The 13,731-nt window shown below is 47.1% G+C and overlaps 5 protein-coding genes across 5 annotated transcripts; 3 read left to right on the top strand and 2 right to left on the bottom strand.

The window, feature by feature from the left end:
* Positions 1-938: 938 nt before the first annotated feature.
* Positions 939-2,234, top strand: FSST1_010591 (uncharacterized protein; the record flags this gene model as incomplete). Its single annotated transcript, XM_083233638.1, has 1 exon — positions 939-2,234. One exon carries the CDS (start codon positions 939-941, stop codon positions 2,232-2,234), a length of 1,296 nt encoding a protein of 431 aa, XP_083080287.1.
* Positions 2,235-5,709: 3,475 nt separating this feature from the next.
* On the top strand, positions 5,710-7,497 carry FSST1_010592 (G protein-coupled glucose receptor regulating Gpa2-domain-containing protein; the record flags this gene model as incomplete). The annotated part of the gene is made up of 2 exons (XM_083233640.1): positions 5,710-5,939; positions 5,985-7,497. 2 exons carry the CDS (start codon positions 5,710-5,712, stop codon positions 7,495-7,497), a joined length of 1,743 nt encoding a protein of 580 aa, XP_083080288.1.
* A 304-nt stretch (positions 7,498-7,801) lies between these two features.
* On the bottom strand, positions 7,802-8,597 carry FSST1_010593 (class I glutamine amidotransferase-like protein; the record flags this gene model as incomplete). The annotated part of the gene is made up of 2 exons (XM_083233641.1): positions 7,802-8,092; positions 8,148-8,597. The coding sequence occupies 2 exons, from the start codon at positions 8,595-8,597 to the stop codon at positions 7,802-7,804; spliced, it is 741 nt and encodes a 246-aa protein (XP_083080289.1).
* Positions 8,598-10,021: 1,424 nt separating this feature from the next.
* On the top strand, positions 10,022-11,225 carry FSST1_010594 (exopolyphosphatase; the record flags this gene model as incomplete). The annotated part of the gene is made up of 2 exons (XM_083233642.1): positions 10,022-10,136; positions 10,180-11,225. The coding sequence occupies 2 exons, from the start codon at positions 10,022-10,024 to the stop codon at positions 11,223-11,225; spliced, it is 1,161 nt and encodes a 386-aa protein (XP_083080290.1).
* A 141-nt stretch (positions 11,226-11,366) lies between these two features.
* On the bottom strand, positions 11,367-13,268 carry FSST1_010595 (uncharacterized protein; the record flags this gene model as incomplete). The annotated part of the gene is made up of 1 exon (XM_083233643.1): positions 11,367-13,268. One exon carries the CDS (start codon positions 13,266-13,268, stop codon positions 11,367-11,369), a length of 1,902 nt encoding a protein of 633 aa, XP_083080291.1.
* Positions 13,269-13,731: the final 463 nt, after the last annotated feature.

A 13,731-nucleotide genomic window follows, 5' to 3' on the forward strand; every position in this document is an offset into this window, starting at 1 on the left:
GGGAGTGGCAGACGACTGGTGATATCTATCGTGCCGCCAGGGCATTATAAATGAACACAGTGATTGAGTGATGTTCGTGATTGATGTTTAGTATAACATGCGAGGGGGGTTCGTCGAGCGTAGGAAGAAGAAAAGGCCGTCGCCGCCGCCCCTTTCCCCTCTCCCCACGCTCGCTTATGCATAGCTTCTTCTCAATAGGTCGACTGTGAATCAGTTGAGTCCTCTCGACAGTGAATAAATGTCCCTGAGAGTGCATCATGAGGCAGTGACTCGGGACGTCTAGGTGTCATGAAAATAGTTCAAAATAATGTAAAGTTACTGGCCTTTATAAAGAGCAGCAGTTCAGGTTGGCCAGTATTGTAGGTAAGGCCTGATGCCAGCGGTCTTATGAAAGATCTTTTCTTCTACGGCCCAGTTCTAGAGTTAGTCCTCGCCCCCCCGTCCCCCATCCCTTGTGCGAACAACAATGATCAGAGCGTATATATGTGACTAAACTCAACCTTCGTGTGCCAAATATTCGCTTTCTCTTATTTTGTCATTTCTCATATCTGGAGATCATTCTTTATATGTGCCCTTTCACTTATGCTATGTATTGAGCTAGTTCCGCAGGCTCTTGTGTCTTGCTGCAAGGATATACAAAGGGTCTTTGGAGCGCCACGTGAAGATAGTACTATACGACAATGTAACCTTTGTAAAAGTGCATATGATATTTGAATGCATTGTTATGATATGCATACATTGGTATAATGTTAATCGGCCAGCCCATAGCGATATGGCAGCCTGTATGAACAAAGACATCAGCTCAGAAAGGTTCCAAGAGACGATATAAATTATCTACAACGATCCTGTTTCAGGCTACTCCTACATCTTCTTTCGTGATAACCCTCTTGCAGGCCCTGAGTCTTGTCGTCAACTGAAACAAGACTTCAGCCTCAACCATGCGCGACAACGACCCCATCCAAGACTTAGGCCTTGAATGTCCCTACGGCAGTACCTTTCACGTCTGCAAAAACGACCCCAACCGCTTCATCGGATGTTGTGGTATCAACCCCTGCGGAGCCAGAAAGGGCCTCTGTCCTGACCAGCATCTCTACGCGGCAACCTTCGACAAAGCTTATGAGGAGTACATCCCATCTCAAGCTTGCACCAACGACAATGTCGATGTTGCTTGGCATTCTTGTTCCTGGTCTACGTCTTCTTTCATCGGATGTTGTGCCGTGGATCCTTGTTCTGGTGGGTGTCCAGGCAGGGCGTTGCGAGCAGCAAAGTTGAGCGACAACTCCAAAAATGCAGAAGTATTTCTTGGTTACGACTATCGATATCCTCCTGAGATCAGTTCTACGTCCAGTCCTAGCTCGGATCCCGTCACGAGTACGAGTGTCAGTTTAGCTACCGCAATCACAACTGCCGTCGTCTCAAGCTTTCTGACTTCATACACCCTGGACCCGATTTCCGAAGCGGACACTTCTTCTGTGGAACCAGCGGCTCCTAGTCAGGAGAGCCACGATCATTCCAATAACGATATTTGCGTGAGCAAGGGCGGCTTAGCAGGGATCGTGATCACAGTCGTATTCCTTGTCATCGCAGCTATATGGAAGGTTTGGAAACACCAAAGTCGCAAAATCAAAGAGAAAGACGATGATGAAAAGTCGGATACGTCCAAAGATGGAGGGCTGGTGCTGGTACAACAGGGACAGGGAGTTGGAAGCAAGGCAATTCAGACTCTGGATCAAAGCAAGCATTGCCAAGTACAGAAGTCTCAACCCAACACATTCCGTCATGACAGGTCCAATCATCCATTCGTTGCGAGTTGGGAGAAGAAGAAGCCTGAAGCAGTTCAACAAAACGGATACCTTCAACCCCCACCTCCCGCCATGCCATCCAGGAGTCCATCACCCAGAAACGATGATGCGCTACCAGCATTCCCGGATCCCTCAGGACTCCTAGGTATCACTCCAAACAGAAATCCCGATTCTCGCCCCAGTTATGAACTTGAAGGAAGTCCTGTTCCTGTTTATCCTGTTAGAACAGCGCCTTCACCTTCAGCCAACTCCAATATCCAGAACGACACTGGGTCACCGCACGATTCCTTGTCTTATACAATCGGGCAGATGAGAGTGACGAACGGTTATGCGTCTGATAGAAGCAGCGACACTTCTAAGATCGGTACTGATTCTAGCGGGGGTGTGAGACTTTCAGACTCAGGTGCTAGGTTCGACTGTACGAGGAAGTGACAGTCAACCCGGTCCCAATCAATGCCTGAGCGGACCCTTTCAAGCAGAATCAAGTCAGCGTACTTTTGAGGGTAATCACGATTACGGGTGCTCATGAAAAGAAGAGCCATGCATGAGGCTATTAATGGAATTCGTTCTCTCATTTTTCTCATTTTTATTAGACCAAGGACACTTGGAAGGAGTATTTAGACGGGTCTGGAGTTGCTGCTTGTATTAGAGAGGATTATTTGGAGTTATCTTGGATCTTTATCTAGGTGTCTAGTTCATGAAAGAAATGAATATGTAATACGAACAATCATACCACTGATCTTGTATTGTTCGAGTGCGAAGCATAACTGACACCCAACAATGGCACAGCGACAACAAACTTGGCCTCCACAGAATACTAATTTCGCTCAACTCACGTTGATGACATTCATGAGCCAACACACAACCATCACCAAACTTGTCTCTGTTGGTCCGTGGTACGTATTGACCCGAATTCCCGGTTATCAAGACAACATCCTCCCGAAATCCCGGACCAGGAATAGTAGAAGTGAATCCACCAACAATAGCGTTAATCTCCGAAAGACCAAACCCCATCTGAGAAACAATAGATCTGTTGGTTCAAGTTCTGGCATAATCATCCTTCTTGGCACTGTATCTGTACAAAGAAGTTCTTCAACCAGACATGTCGGAGAGCGATATGCCGACAAAGGCCCGACATTTCATGAGGAGAAGTTCTAGTTCTTGTTCTCGAACGTGGTCGGAATCTAGACTCACAAATGACTGCTTGCGCACGTGGACAAGCGTTCAACTGATCAGGCCAATGTTCCGTACCAAAAGTCCGCATTCTGTCACGGTTCCGCAATGACACATACCGACGGCTCAACCCAAAGAAGTAAAGAATAGAGATTGTCGGGATCTTTGATTGACATCGTGTAAGGTTTGTCGTGGATTGGGTATTGCGTTCCTTTCTACCAACTGTTATCATAGAGCGCTCAGAATCAGGTGTCATAGCCTCGCAGATCTGGGATCGACAACACTTGACGCAATAATAGCCAGACATCATAATGCGATCGATGGTGCCGTCATGGAAGCATCGGAACGGAACTTTTCTGCTCCATTCAAACATCACGACGATACTAATCACAAATTGATCTGCAAACTCTTTGGAGTAGTAACCTCTGCGACGTTGGCAGAAATGCTTGATTCTCGTGTAGCAAGGCCTTGGGCTGGAAGCATAAGATAGAATTATCAGTCTAGCTCACTTAGATCAGGCCACTCATTTTGCACTCTAAAACCCAACTTTTCTAATACCCACTAGCACATCAAACTCCTCGGAATGACAAAAAGCGTTCGTAGGACCCTGCCGAGTTGGGCGAAAAGCCAAGACGTGACAGGAATGCACTGCGTAGCGTCGGTCAATGAATACCCCGTCTGGAAGATTGGGGTCAGAAATGGATACAGGTTCATCCAAGTGAAATCTAGAATAGATTCTTGGAGGGTTTCTCGAATTTCGTTTCCCGGTGATGATAATTTGAGAGACCCGTTCAATGGTACCGACTCGCAAGGACCGGCTTCTCCGTTCATAAGAGCCGCAATGCAAGCGATGTGGATTTTAGTGTTGTAAAAATGGAGAAAGGCTATAGTAAAAGGGACGGCGTCATGTTTTTAGAGCCAGCCTCGTGGCAACCGGTAGTTCGGTCCTTCTGGGACGGTGATGGTCGAGAAAGGGTTTTCTCAAATTTTGTTGGCTCCAAATAGAGCTTCGGTGGTGGAGTCGATAATCTTGAATCATGTCTTGGACATTCAGGAACCCGCGACTCAGTTCTTGGCATAGGTAATCGGAAGGCAAAAAAATCTCTGTTGGTCGTTTGCAAGTTCGTCTCCGGTTACAGGCAGGAACAAGAGCATATGCGGAAAAGAGCAAAGACCATGGTGTTTGTTTGTTACAAACATGCCAAGATCAGCATATCCGGCTGAGGTTTCGTTGGTGAGGACAATGGCCAAGAACCCTGCAGCGATCGCTGGAAAATGCGGAGACACGATTGGCGATCTAGGCGATGAATAGAATCGGGGTTGTGGACGAGCTGAGCTGGCCAAGGATGTTGGGCAGCCTATCGCAACGATTGCTCACGTTGTAGCGATTTATTGCAATCCATCTTTTCGTTAACCTTCAAATCAGAGAGAATTCAGGAACCAAAACAGACTTTGACTTGCTTGCCATCCCGCTGCCACTGCATCCATAGTGACATGCATATTCGTCGAGATTTGTTGGGTCAATTTGAATGCCGACACCCACCCCTCTATTTCCTACGATTCGGCAGACGGTGTAGATTGTACCTCTTTCAATTGGCCGCAAAGGAGTGTGTCTCGCTTGCGACGGAAAATTGTCATGTCTCGGCCAATGTAGTTGTGAAATGGGGTTAGCTAAAGTAGGCTTGGGGCGGCGCCTCGACGGACGTGGCACGCGGAAAGATTCAATGGTTTCGCTTCGCCCTGAGTGTGTGCAGTGTGTGCCCTGGTTTTTACCCTTACGGGTGGACAGCCCAGGGCGTTTGAGTTGAGTTGTCACTTGGTTGGATTTGGAGAGAAATTGTTGCGGTGTGGACAAAATATCATCGGTCACGTTTCTGTTCGCTTCTTGTCTCCGCTCAATAGGTATGTCGGTGAAATGGTTCTCATTGGAGTGGAATGGGTGAGAAATCGTCATTGTCCAGTCACTGTCTCTGTTGACATCCCGTGTCTCTGTTTTCTCCCGTTTCTCCCTTGGGAGCCAGGATATTGGATAGGTTGATGTTCACAAGCAAGATTGTTTCGAGTCGAGACCTTGTCAAAAGAAAGCGCCCGGATGTACTCTGTATTGGAGGTCGAATTTGTTGTTGTTTGTTGTTAGTGGAAGCTTTACGATGTTCAAAAGCAAATACAAGCTGGGTCTTGCCGTTTACTCAATGCGCTTGACCTTCCTAAAGTTTCACCTTTCCGTCTCCGGACATATCTGTGCTGTTCTTTCCTTCCAACCAAAGTGGGCGGAATTGGTTTTCCTAAGAAACGGCAGGAACGAAGATCAAAGTCAAATTCGTAGAGGCTGACACCAGACAAAGGATTCAACCTGTCATCCAAAGCGGAAGAAACTAACAAATATTAACCGCCGTCATTCTCTTCGCTTCGGGGTCCTTAAGGTTTCGGTTAATAGATATGGTTTTGAGGACATTCAAGTCTTAAAGACCTGGTCCCTCGAATCATCCCTGTTCCAAGCAGGATATCGATTTCCAGGTTCAACCTCGAATCAAACTCCGCAATGTTGGTGTCTACCAGTCACATCAGTCGCCCTTGTATATTATTATAATATAATTCCGACGCCAAGATATCGACAGGTCTACAACGCTAGTGACCAGCATCACCTCCATCCCAAGTATTACGTACCTAACCCGCGAATACCGGACCGACCGTCTTAACATCCACCCACATACATATCATCATCATCTCCACCATGCCTCCCTGGCTTCAAGGCGAAGCCCCAGGCTTTTCAACTTCACCATGGACAACCTCATTGCAGGCTCTCGAGCCACGACGAGTAAAACATTTCACCATGGCTCAGCTTACTCCAGATCAAACATATGCGATACATGTTGCGACACTTGTTGTTGCATCCGCCAGTATCCTCGCAACAATAGTTACTTCTTTCTGGTTCTTTCGTATGAGAAGAAGTTTTCGACATGAGTGAGTGCCACCAAATAATTGGCCGTCTGTTTCTAACATTTGAAGCCTTATTATGCTGCTCATCTACAGCGACATGTTTAAATCCTTCTGGCTACTTCTGTTTCCAGCTGTCGAACTCGTTGCCGGCAAAATCGAAACAAACGAAACATTTTGCCAAGTTAGCGGTTTTTTTCTTGCCCTAAGTATAGAGGCATCCGATGTTTCTGTCGCTCTTATCTCAGCCCATACTGCATTGTTCATCTTTCGTGGGGAGCAGGGCCTGTACCCATACCGAAAGACTGCCTACGCTGTCGCCGCCATCCTCCCCGTCGTGATGGCTTCACTGGCCTTTATTGAAGGTCCTGGCTACGTCAACACAGGTCAATTCTGTTATCTCCCATTCAACCCCATGTGGAAACGACTTGCCCTTTCTTGGATTCCTCGTTACCTCGCCTTTGCAATCATCCTTTTTCTATGCATAGGTGTATACGTTTACGTCCGGGTACTGATGAGTCAGTTTGGTGCGGGAAACGAGAGTTCAAGAAACACACTCTCTAAAATGTCCGGTTTTGATAGCCTGGAACCAATGCAACAGCCAGTAGCAGCTGCTCCTCCGACGCCAACAATTAAATATCACGGGTTGATCCCATCATCCAACACTTCACAACGGAATTCGCTCACCATTGCCGAAGACCCTGCCAGGCCCTCTTTATCTACACTTAACTCGTTTCATCTGGACATGCCTGCAAGCACACATTCCAAGCTTCACTCGGCGCGACTGGCTCGTCGGGGCTCAGCGCAGATGTGGATGGCTAACCACGGCACTGATTTGGCCTCTCAGTCAGAGCAAGCAGAAGTCGATTCTCAAAATTCTACCGGAACTACACGATGGGATTCTGATGATTTGATTACACCTACAGCCATTTACACGAAACCTGACCATCAAAATCAACCACCAGTAACAAGACCGTCATTAGTGACACGAAAGTCTTCATATCGTTCTACTGTTGGATCTCCACCATCTATCCCCAACCTATTTACTATACTTAACCACAAAACGATGCGTCCGCAGAGCGCAGAGAACAACCTTGTTCTAACCCAGAGCGACATCAACGCACCCGGCACTGTCAAGACACGCGAGAAGATTTTGCGACAACTCCGATTGCTTTTTATATACCCTATAGTTTATGTTGTCATCTGGATCCTACCATTTATTGTCCAACTTACAGGATATGGTAAAGGAGCACCTTATGGCATGAGACTAGCCAGCATCGTCTTTCTTTGTTTTCATGGCTTGGCCGATTCTTTGGTCTTTTGCCTAAAGGAAAAGCCTTGGAAACATAGTCAAGGGTACAGCCAAATCTTTAAGCGTTTCAATCTACAGTTTTGGAAGAAAAGACAGGAAGCGCCCGATGTGGGAGCGAGAGTAGGACGCACGAGGGAGGAAATGACACTCGACTCGAAATTCGCCAAGCAAAGGCGAGAACAAGAACAAGCCGAGTGGGAGATGGAACGTCAAGCTGTCCAAGATCGTAGGGCAACTAGGGCTGCTCCCGACTGGTGGGATAGAGATGATTGATATGAGGGTTGTGGCATATGGCGTTACAAAAGGCATGGAGGATGATACCCCGGGTTACAACTATGGTCCTGGTGATTTTCTACGACAGGCGTTATGCATTGGTAGGCGTTATGACAAAAGGTTATTTATACCAAATACACTAGATCAAAGTACAAGCAGACGTGAGGGTATTCCTATCAAAAAAGTCTAAAGTCGTTTCTCTCATTAGTCTACCAAGACAGATTCGTGCATCGTGTACATCGTTCTATGTAATTCGAACGCTCCTCCTCTTTACTAAATCATACACTTGAAATTTTCCCTCAAATCATCCCTCTCGCCAGAACTTGAGGAAAGCCTTGGCAATGGCAACTCCATCATGAGGTAGAGGCGCACGCTTCATGGCATCGTTATATACTTCGTCCGTGAAAATGCCAACGGTGTGACGGTTGAAGAGAATTTCAGAAATAATCTCCTCGTTGAACTCGGGGTGTCCTTGTACTGTGATGTACTTTCCGGGCGAGTAGAATCCTTGGACTTCGCAAATCTCGTTGGAGCCCAGAGCAATAGAGTTCTTGGGGAATGCGTCGACAATATCGCGATGCATCTGGTGGATGCGCTGTGAAACAAAGTTAGCCATTGTCGTACGAGTAACGGTGCAGGCTCAAACTTACCATCTTGTCCAACCCAAATACTTCTTTACCCTTGGCTGTCAGGTCAACTTCCGTGACAGCAACTTCCCACCCGTTGTTGCTTCTGCCGCACTTGGCGCCCTCAGCCCGGCCAACAATCTGATGACCGAAGCAGACACCCACGACGCGCACTCGATTCGAAGCAATAGCTTTTTTTGTGTACTCAACCAACTTCAAGATCCAAGGGTCGTTGTCGAATGCCGTGTGTCGGGAACCAGTGATAAGGATCGCATCGATGTCGTCGAGCGAGGGGTAGGAGTGCAGCTCGTTGACGATGTCGTAGCCCTTGATGGTGACGAGGTCGGTAAGCTTTTGAGGCTTAGCCGCTGCTTCTAGGAGTGCGGTAAAGACACCTGTGTAGCCGCCGTAACGATCGCGAGTTTGCGGCTGAGGCGTGTCGGCTTCGAGGATAGCGAGACGAAGAGGAGCCATTCTGGGCAAGTTGTGTAACGTCAAGTATGTGGAGGTTGTTTGTGAGAAAAATAAAAAAAGAATCAGGAATAAGTAGAATATGCCTCTTTGCGAAATGGACATAAAAAAAGGTCGGGCCAGCACCCAATGATGCAACCCTCCGATCTGAGGAGGACCCTTTCCCTTGTCAACCTCGTGTAACGGCGGGACCGGTAGCGGGGATGAGGGGCACGAGGCGGCAGAATTACAAATATGTCATAATACGACTTGATCCAGAAGGCGGTAAGATTGGAGGTCTTGGTCTCTAAGAACTGTACGATATTGGACAAATTGGCAGGAGCATAAGGGGCGAAGTTAGTAGATAAAGTTATGCTATTTAGACGAGACTTCTTATTCTGTTTATTTCTATAACTGGTTGCTCTATTGTACTCTTTGGAAGTAGGTGTCTGTATTGTAGCCATAGACATGTGTGCCCTTAAGGCAGCTGGTAGGGTATCCAGCGGCCAGCACATTTCGTACTTCGTGGTCCATGTCATATCTGGCTCCCTAGAAACATGTTATGATTCAAGTGGACACGGAGTTGACGACGAGCCACTGCGACGGAAATACATGTGCCTAAGTTGTCACTTACAAGACGATGCTAAGGACGAAGCATAGGGTAGATATATGTCGAAACACTGGCACAAAGGCCATACACTGATCACTTGTTAAGCAAGTACTTTTAGGTTGTCTTTGTTTTTATTGAGCTTGCGCTTGTTGTTTTCTCGCTGGAGCTCATGCTGCCAGTACTCGTGTGCCTCGGTGCGTTGATACAAGCAAGTTGTGTCTCAGTGCAAAGACTGCCGGGCCAAGTACTAAAGACGGAGGGTTCTCCTAGTAGAGGCAGCAGAAAGGAATGATCCCTAAACTTTATAGTATAAATAAATACAATAATTTGAATAGCGTAAAATGGCTCACTAATCTTATCTCTTACACTTTAAGTGGCCGACTTTTCTAATTCTCATGGAAAGTCTCTACCAAGTACTGAAGTATTCATTCAACATGCATATCACTTGCATCTGCATATCAGCCACTTTTAATGCGATGCAACAGCACATCATTACTAACAGAGACAAACAAACAGCCATTTTGATATCATATATCCTGTGCATTATTACTTCCGGTCAGCAAGACTCAAATCCCCAACCAACATCTCCTCATTATCATTGTCCTCCAATTGTAGAAAAGATGGGGCACTTCTTTAGCAATCAAGTGACAGTTTTTTGTGGCTGACATGCATTTCCCCCCTGCAAAAAAGTGACGTCTAAAAATCGGTAGAGTTAGAGCAACAAACTTTAACATTCTATCTACATAAATACATGCAAGGCCTCTCGTTGTGAGTTTGTTTTCTTCTGGTCGGTTTTTTGCTTCATTTTTGTTTGCTGGTATATACAGAACTGTTCAACATGTCTACCAGATTGTCTTTGGGTGGCTTTTTGGTCAAGGCAAAGGCTGCTTTGACAGCTCCCGCTGCGCAACGAAAAGGACCTCTTACTTTTGTCGTGGGAAACGAATCTGCAGGTAAGTTGACCGAATATCTTTATGAATTTTACTAACATAATAGATCTTGATTCTCTTTGCTCAGCTGTGGTTTATGCCTATCTTCGCAGCCATGCTCCTCCGCATACCCTACACATCCCCCTCTCAAACCTGCCTCGCGAGGATCTGGCTCTTCGCACTGAAATGTCAGCTGTTCTCAAGCATGCTGGACTGACTCTGAAAGATCTCTTGACTTTATCTGAGCTGCCAGACTTGAAACCTGAAGAGACGCGCTGGTTGCTGGTTGATCATAATTCACTCACGGGTCCGCTCACCAAATACTCCGAACAAGTTACTGGATGTGTGGATCACCACGCCGATGAGGATGTCGTGAAAAAGGATGCCAATCCGAGAGTCATCGAGACATGTGGAAGCTGCATGAGTCTGGTTGTGGATGAGACGAGCCAAATCTGGCAAGAACTCTCGACCAAGGATGCTGAGGACAGCGACGCAGCTACCGAGAACGAGAAACTCGTTAGACTGGCTATAGGACCTATCATGTCTGATACTATCAACATGACGGCCGAAGCCAAGGTTCGCGAGCAGGATACCAAAGCTGTAGCATTCCTGGAGGAACGTATGACCTTTGACCGTACAGCCTACTTTGACGAAATCTCCGCTGTGAAAGAGGACATTTCCGAGTTGAGCTTACGCGATGTCTTTCGAAAGGACTACAAAGAGTGGAATGGCTCAGGGCTGAAGCTTGGAATTAGCTGCGTCGTGCAAAACTTTGACTATCTTGTCAAAAAGGCCGGTAACTCTGAGCCTTTGCTCGATGCCTTTGAGGAGTGGGTCAAAGAGCGCAACCTCGATGTGGCGAGTATAATGACAACGTCGCATCCCGATGGCGAGTTCCAGCGACATCTACTTGTGTGGGGTATTAGTGATCAAGGTCGCGAGGCGGTGGATAGATTCGTGGCTGACTCGGGCGAGAAGCTGAAGCTTGAGACGTGGAAGGATGGAGAGTTGGATAAGCATGGTCATAGTAGATTTGCATGGAGACAGCATGACCTCGCGTCGAGCAGGAAACAGGTTGCGCCGTTGTTGAGGGAGGCTCTTAAGAAGAGTTGACTACGAGACTCGACGTCCAAGATATAAATATTGTTCAGATTGGGATGCGATAAGTGGTTGTTAAGGCGACAAAACCTTTTGTACATTGAATATTTTTAAATCTTGCCATTGCCGTTGCTGCAATGGTGTGCCCAGATTGCTCTATCGTCCGCTATGTGCGGCATGAAGTTGTTCCACCTCTCTCAGTATGTTGAGGTATTCTCTGTTCTTCAATCTTACCTCTTCGAACCTGTTGACCCTTATATCCTCCCCAAGATAGTCGGTTGCTTGAAAGTGTTCGATACCGTGCTTTAAAAGATATGCAGCCGCCGGGTCGCAGATTTTGAGGCAGTTTTTGAGTGTAGCATAGAGCGTGCCCAACATGAGGATGGGTTCGGTTTCGTTGAGCATCTCGGGATAGATCCAGCGCAGATTCTCGATACACATGATTTGGCTCTTGGTATCTGCCAGAACTTGAAAGACACATGCATAGACTTCTGGTGCCCTAGGTTGTTTGTGTAAGTGTGGTTTGCGAAAGATGTCCCAGAAACGGGGCCATTCTTCTCGTTCTGCATAATGTGCCATCAAACGGCGAGTTTCGGCTGCGGTGAATAAACAATCCGATCGGTCCATCATGCCTTCAATGTTCTCTTTTGCTTTCTCGAGCTCCCGCTGCCCGTAAGATGGTGATACTAAGAACCCTTGGATAAGTGACGCAAACATTGAAGAGTCCCAGATCGTCATTCCCCTCTCCTCAGCTGTCCATAGCATCTGGTCGACCAAGAAGAGTCGACTTTTCGCAGCAGGTTCAGATGCGGGCGCTGTCAGTGCTCCCATAACAAACTGGCGTAGCATTTCTTGTGTGAGGGGTAAACCGGCAAGTTGTATATCCTGGAACCACTTTTGGACTTGAATGAGGGTCTGCGTATCATCCGTTTGTAGGGAACTGTTACTTTGAGAACCAACAAGATCGCCGTCTGAACCAGGTGGTGCTTGTGAATGTTCTTTTGACACAAGATCTGGCGATAGTCGTCGCGCGCTGGTGGTATAAGCACGCCGTTGAGAGGCGTTCTGCATAGCCTGCCATTGTAAAGCAGATCCTGATTTGGGCAGTTGAATCTTGGAGGCAAGAAGTCGCTCGATCTCTTCTGGGTTGTCTACCCTTTCCCCACGAGCTTGCTTGTTTTGTTTTAAATTCTTTTTCAAGATACCCTTCCAAAGAGTTTCCAAATCAAGCTCTGCTCTTCGAGATTCTGTCATACACTGAACCACCACTGTGGTACCAGTCTGGGGCGCACCGAAACCAGAGAAGCGACCGCTATCATCGACCTTGGCCGCTTCATCAATCTGGCCACCATTGAAAGAAAAGTTGACGCAGACCCATCCAGTGGAGATGCCGTTGTCGCCACCGGGAATAATGGCCGTATTGGTTCCCATAAGTTTCGCCTTCTTTCGAAGTCTTCGTAGTTTTGTCCGGAGTTCACCGGGCCCAATCAGTCCATCAGCTCGCGCGGAAATGTTGTGATTCTTTCGAAGCCATCGCACGAAACGACCAGAGGAAATGTGGAGATGTCGTTCACTTCGAGTTGTCGCAAATAGCATAATCAGGTTCGGGCCAAGAGCAGCCGGAGGATCAATTTCGCGCAAGTCGAGAAGAGAAATATCGTCCAGGCCCATGTCCTCGAATATGTATTTGATCATTGGCTCAATGACCTCCGGGGCGTCTTCCGGAACCTTTGGTAGCTCGACGGCATGTTGATTTTGGGGATGTCGCGGGGGTTCAACTTCGAGGAACCAGGGAACGTCGCCAGATTGATCGGCCTCGGCAGAAATATCGATGGAATCATTTGAAATGTCGGTCGCGGGGGAAATTGAAGCGCTCTTCTCGCCTATCGGGTCGGTAGTCTTGACATCTGAATAAAACCTTGTCGCTCTAGGAAATATTCGTGATGTTTGGGGAAAACTGCGAAAAGGACTTGTAGCTGGACGCGACACAACAGCGCGTATAATAGCAGATTGACACTGTCGGCAACTCAATGCTGCGGCCACAGGACGAGTCAACATTTTGAGCCTCGTGAATTATTCAAGACAAAAATTCAGATGCTAAAGAGCTAAAGAGGCGTTGAGCGTCATGACAGAACCCAGTCGTGAAGTGGGGAACTCAGCTCGGTACCGAACTGTCACAGATACAGTGGGTAACCCTGGATAGGTACCTCTAGTTTATTTCCAATGTATTATTGTATGGAGTGACAATAAGACGTAGACAGACAAGTAAATTGATAGTAAATAAAGAGCAAGCAACCAATAACTCGTAATGCTCTAGAGAAAACGTGTCAAAGGTTCTTAGTACTCAGAAGCACTTCAATTACAAGATGATAAAGTAAAGTGGAGACGGAAAGTCCCTTCTAGGGGCAGAAAAGTTAGGCCTTCTAAATTTTAGACTACAAAAATAAATGGCCTAAGACGTGTGGTCTAAGTAGCATAAGCTGACCTATCAATTTCGTCTCTTGTGCTTTGGCGGCCAGTA

This window comes from Fusarium sambucinum, chromosome III (genome assembly GCF_050947815.1).
Source record: "Fusarium sambucinum isolate potato_lamoka chromosome III, whole genome shotgun sequence".
Taxonomy (NCBI): Eukaryota; Fungi; Ascomycota; class Sordariomycetes; order Hypocreales; family Nectriaceae; genus Fusarium; species Fusarium sambucinum.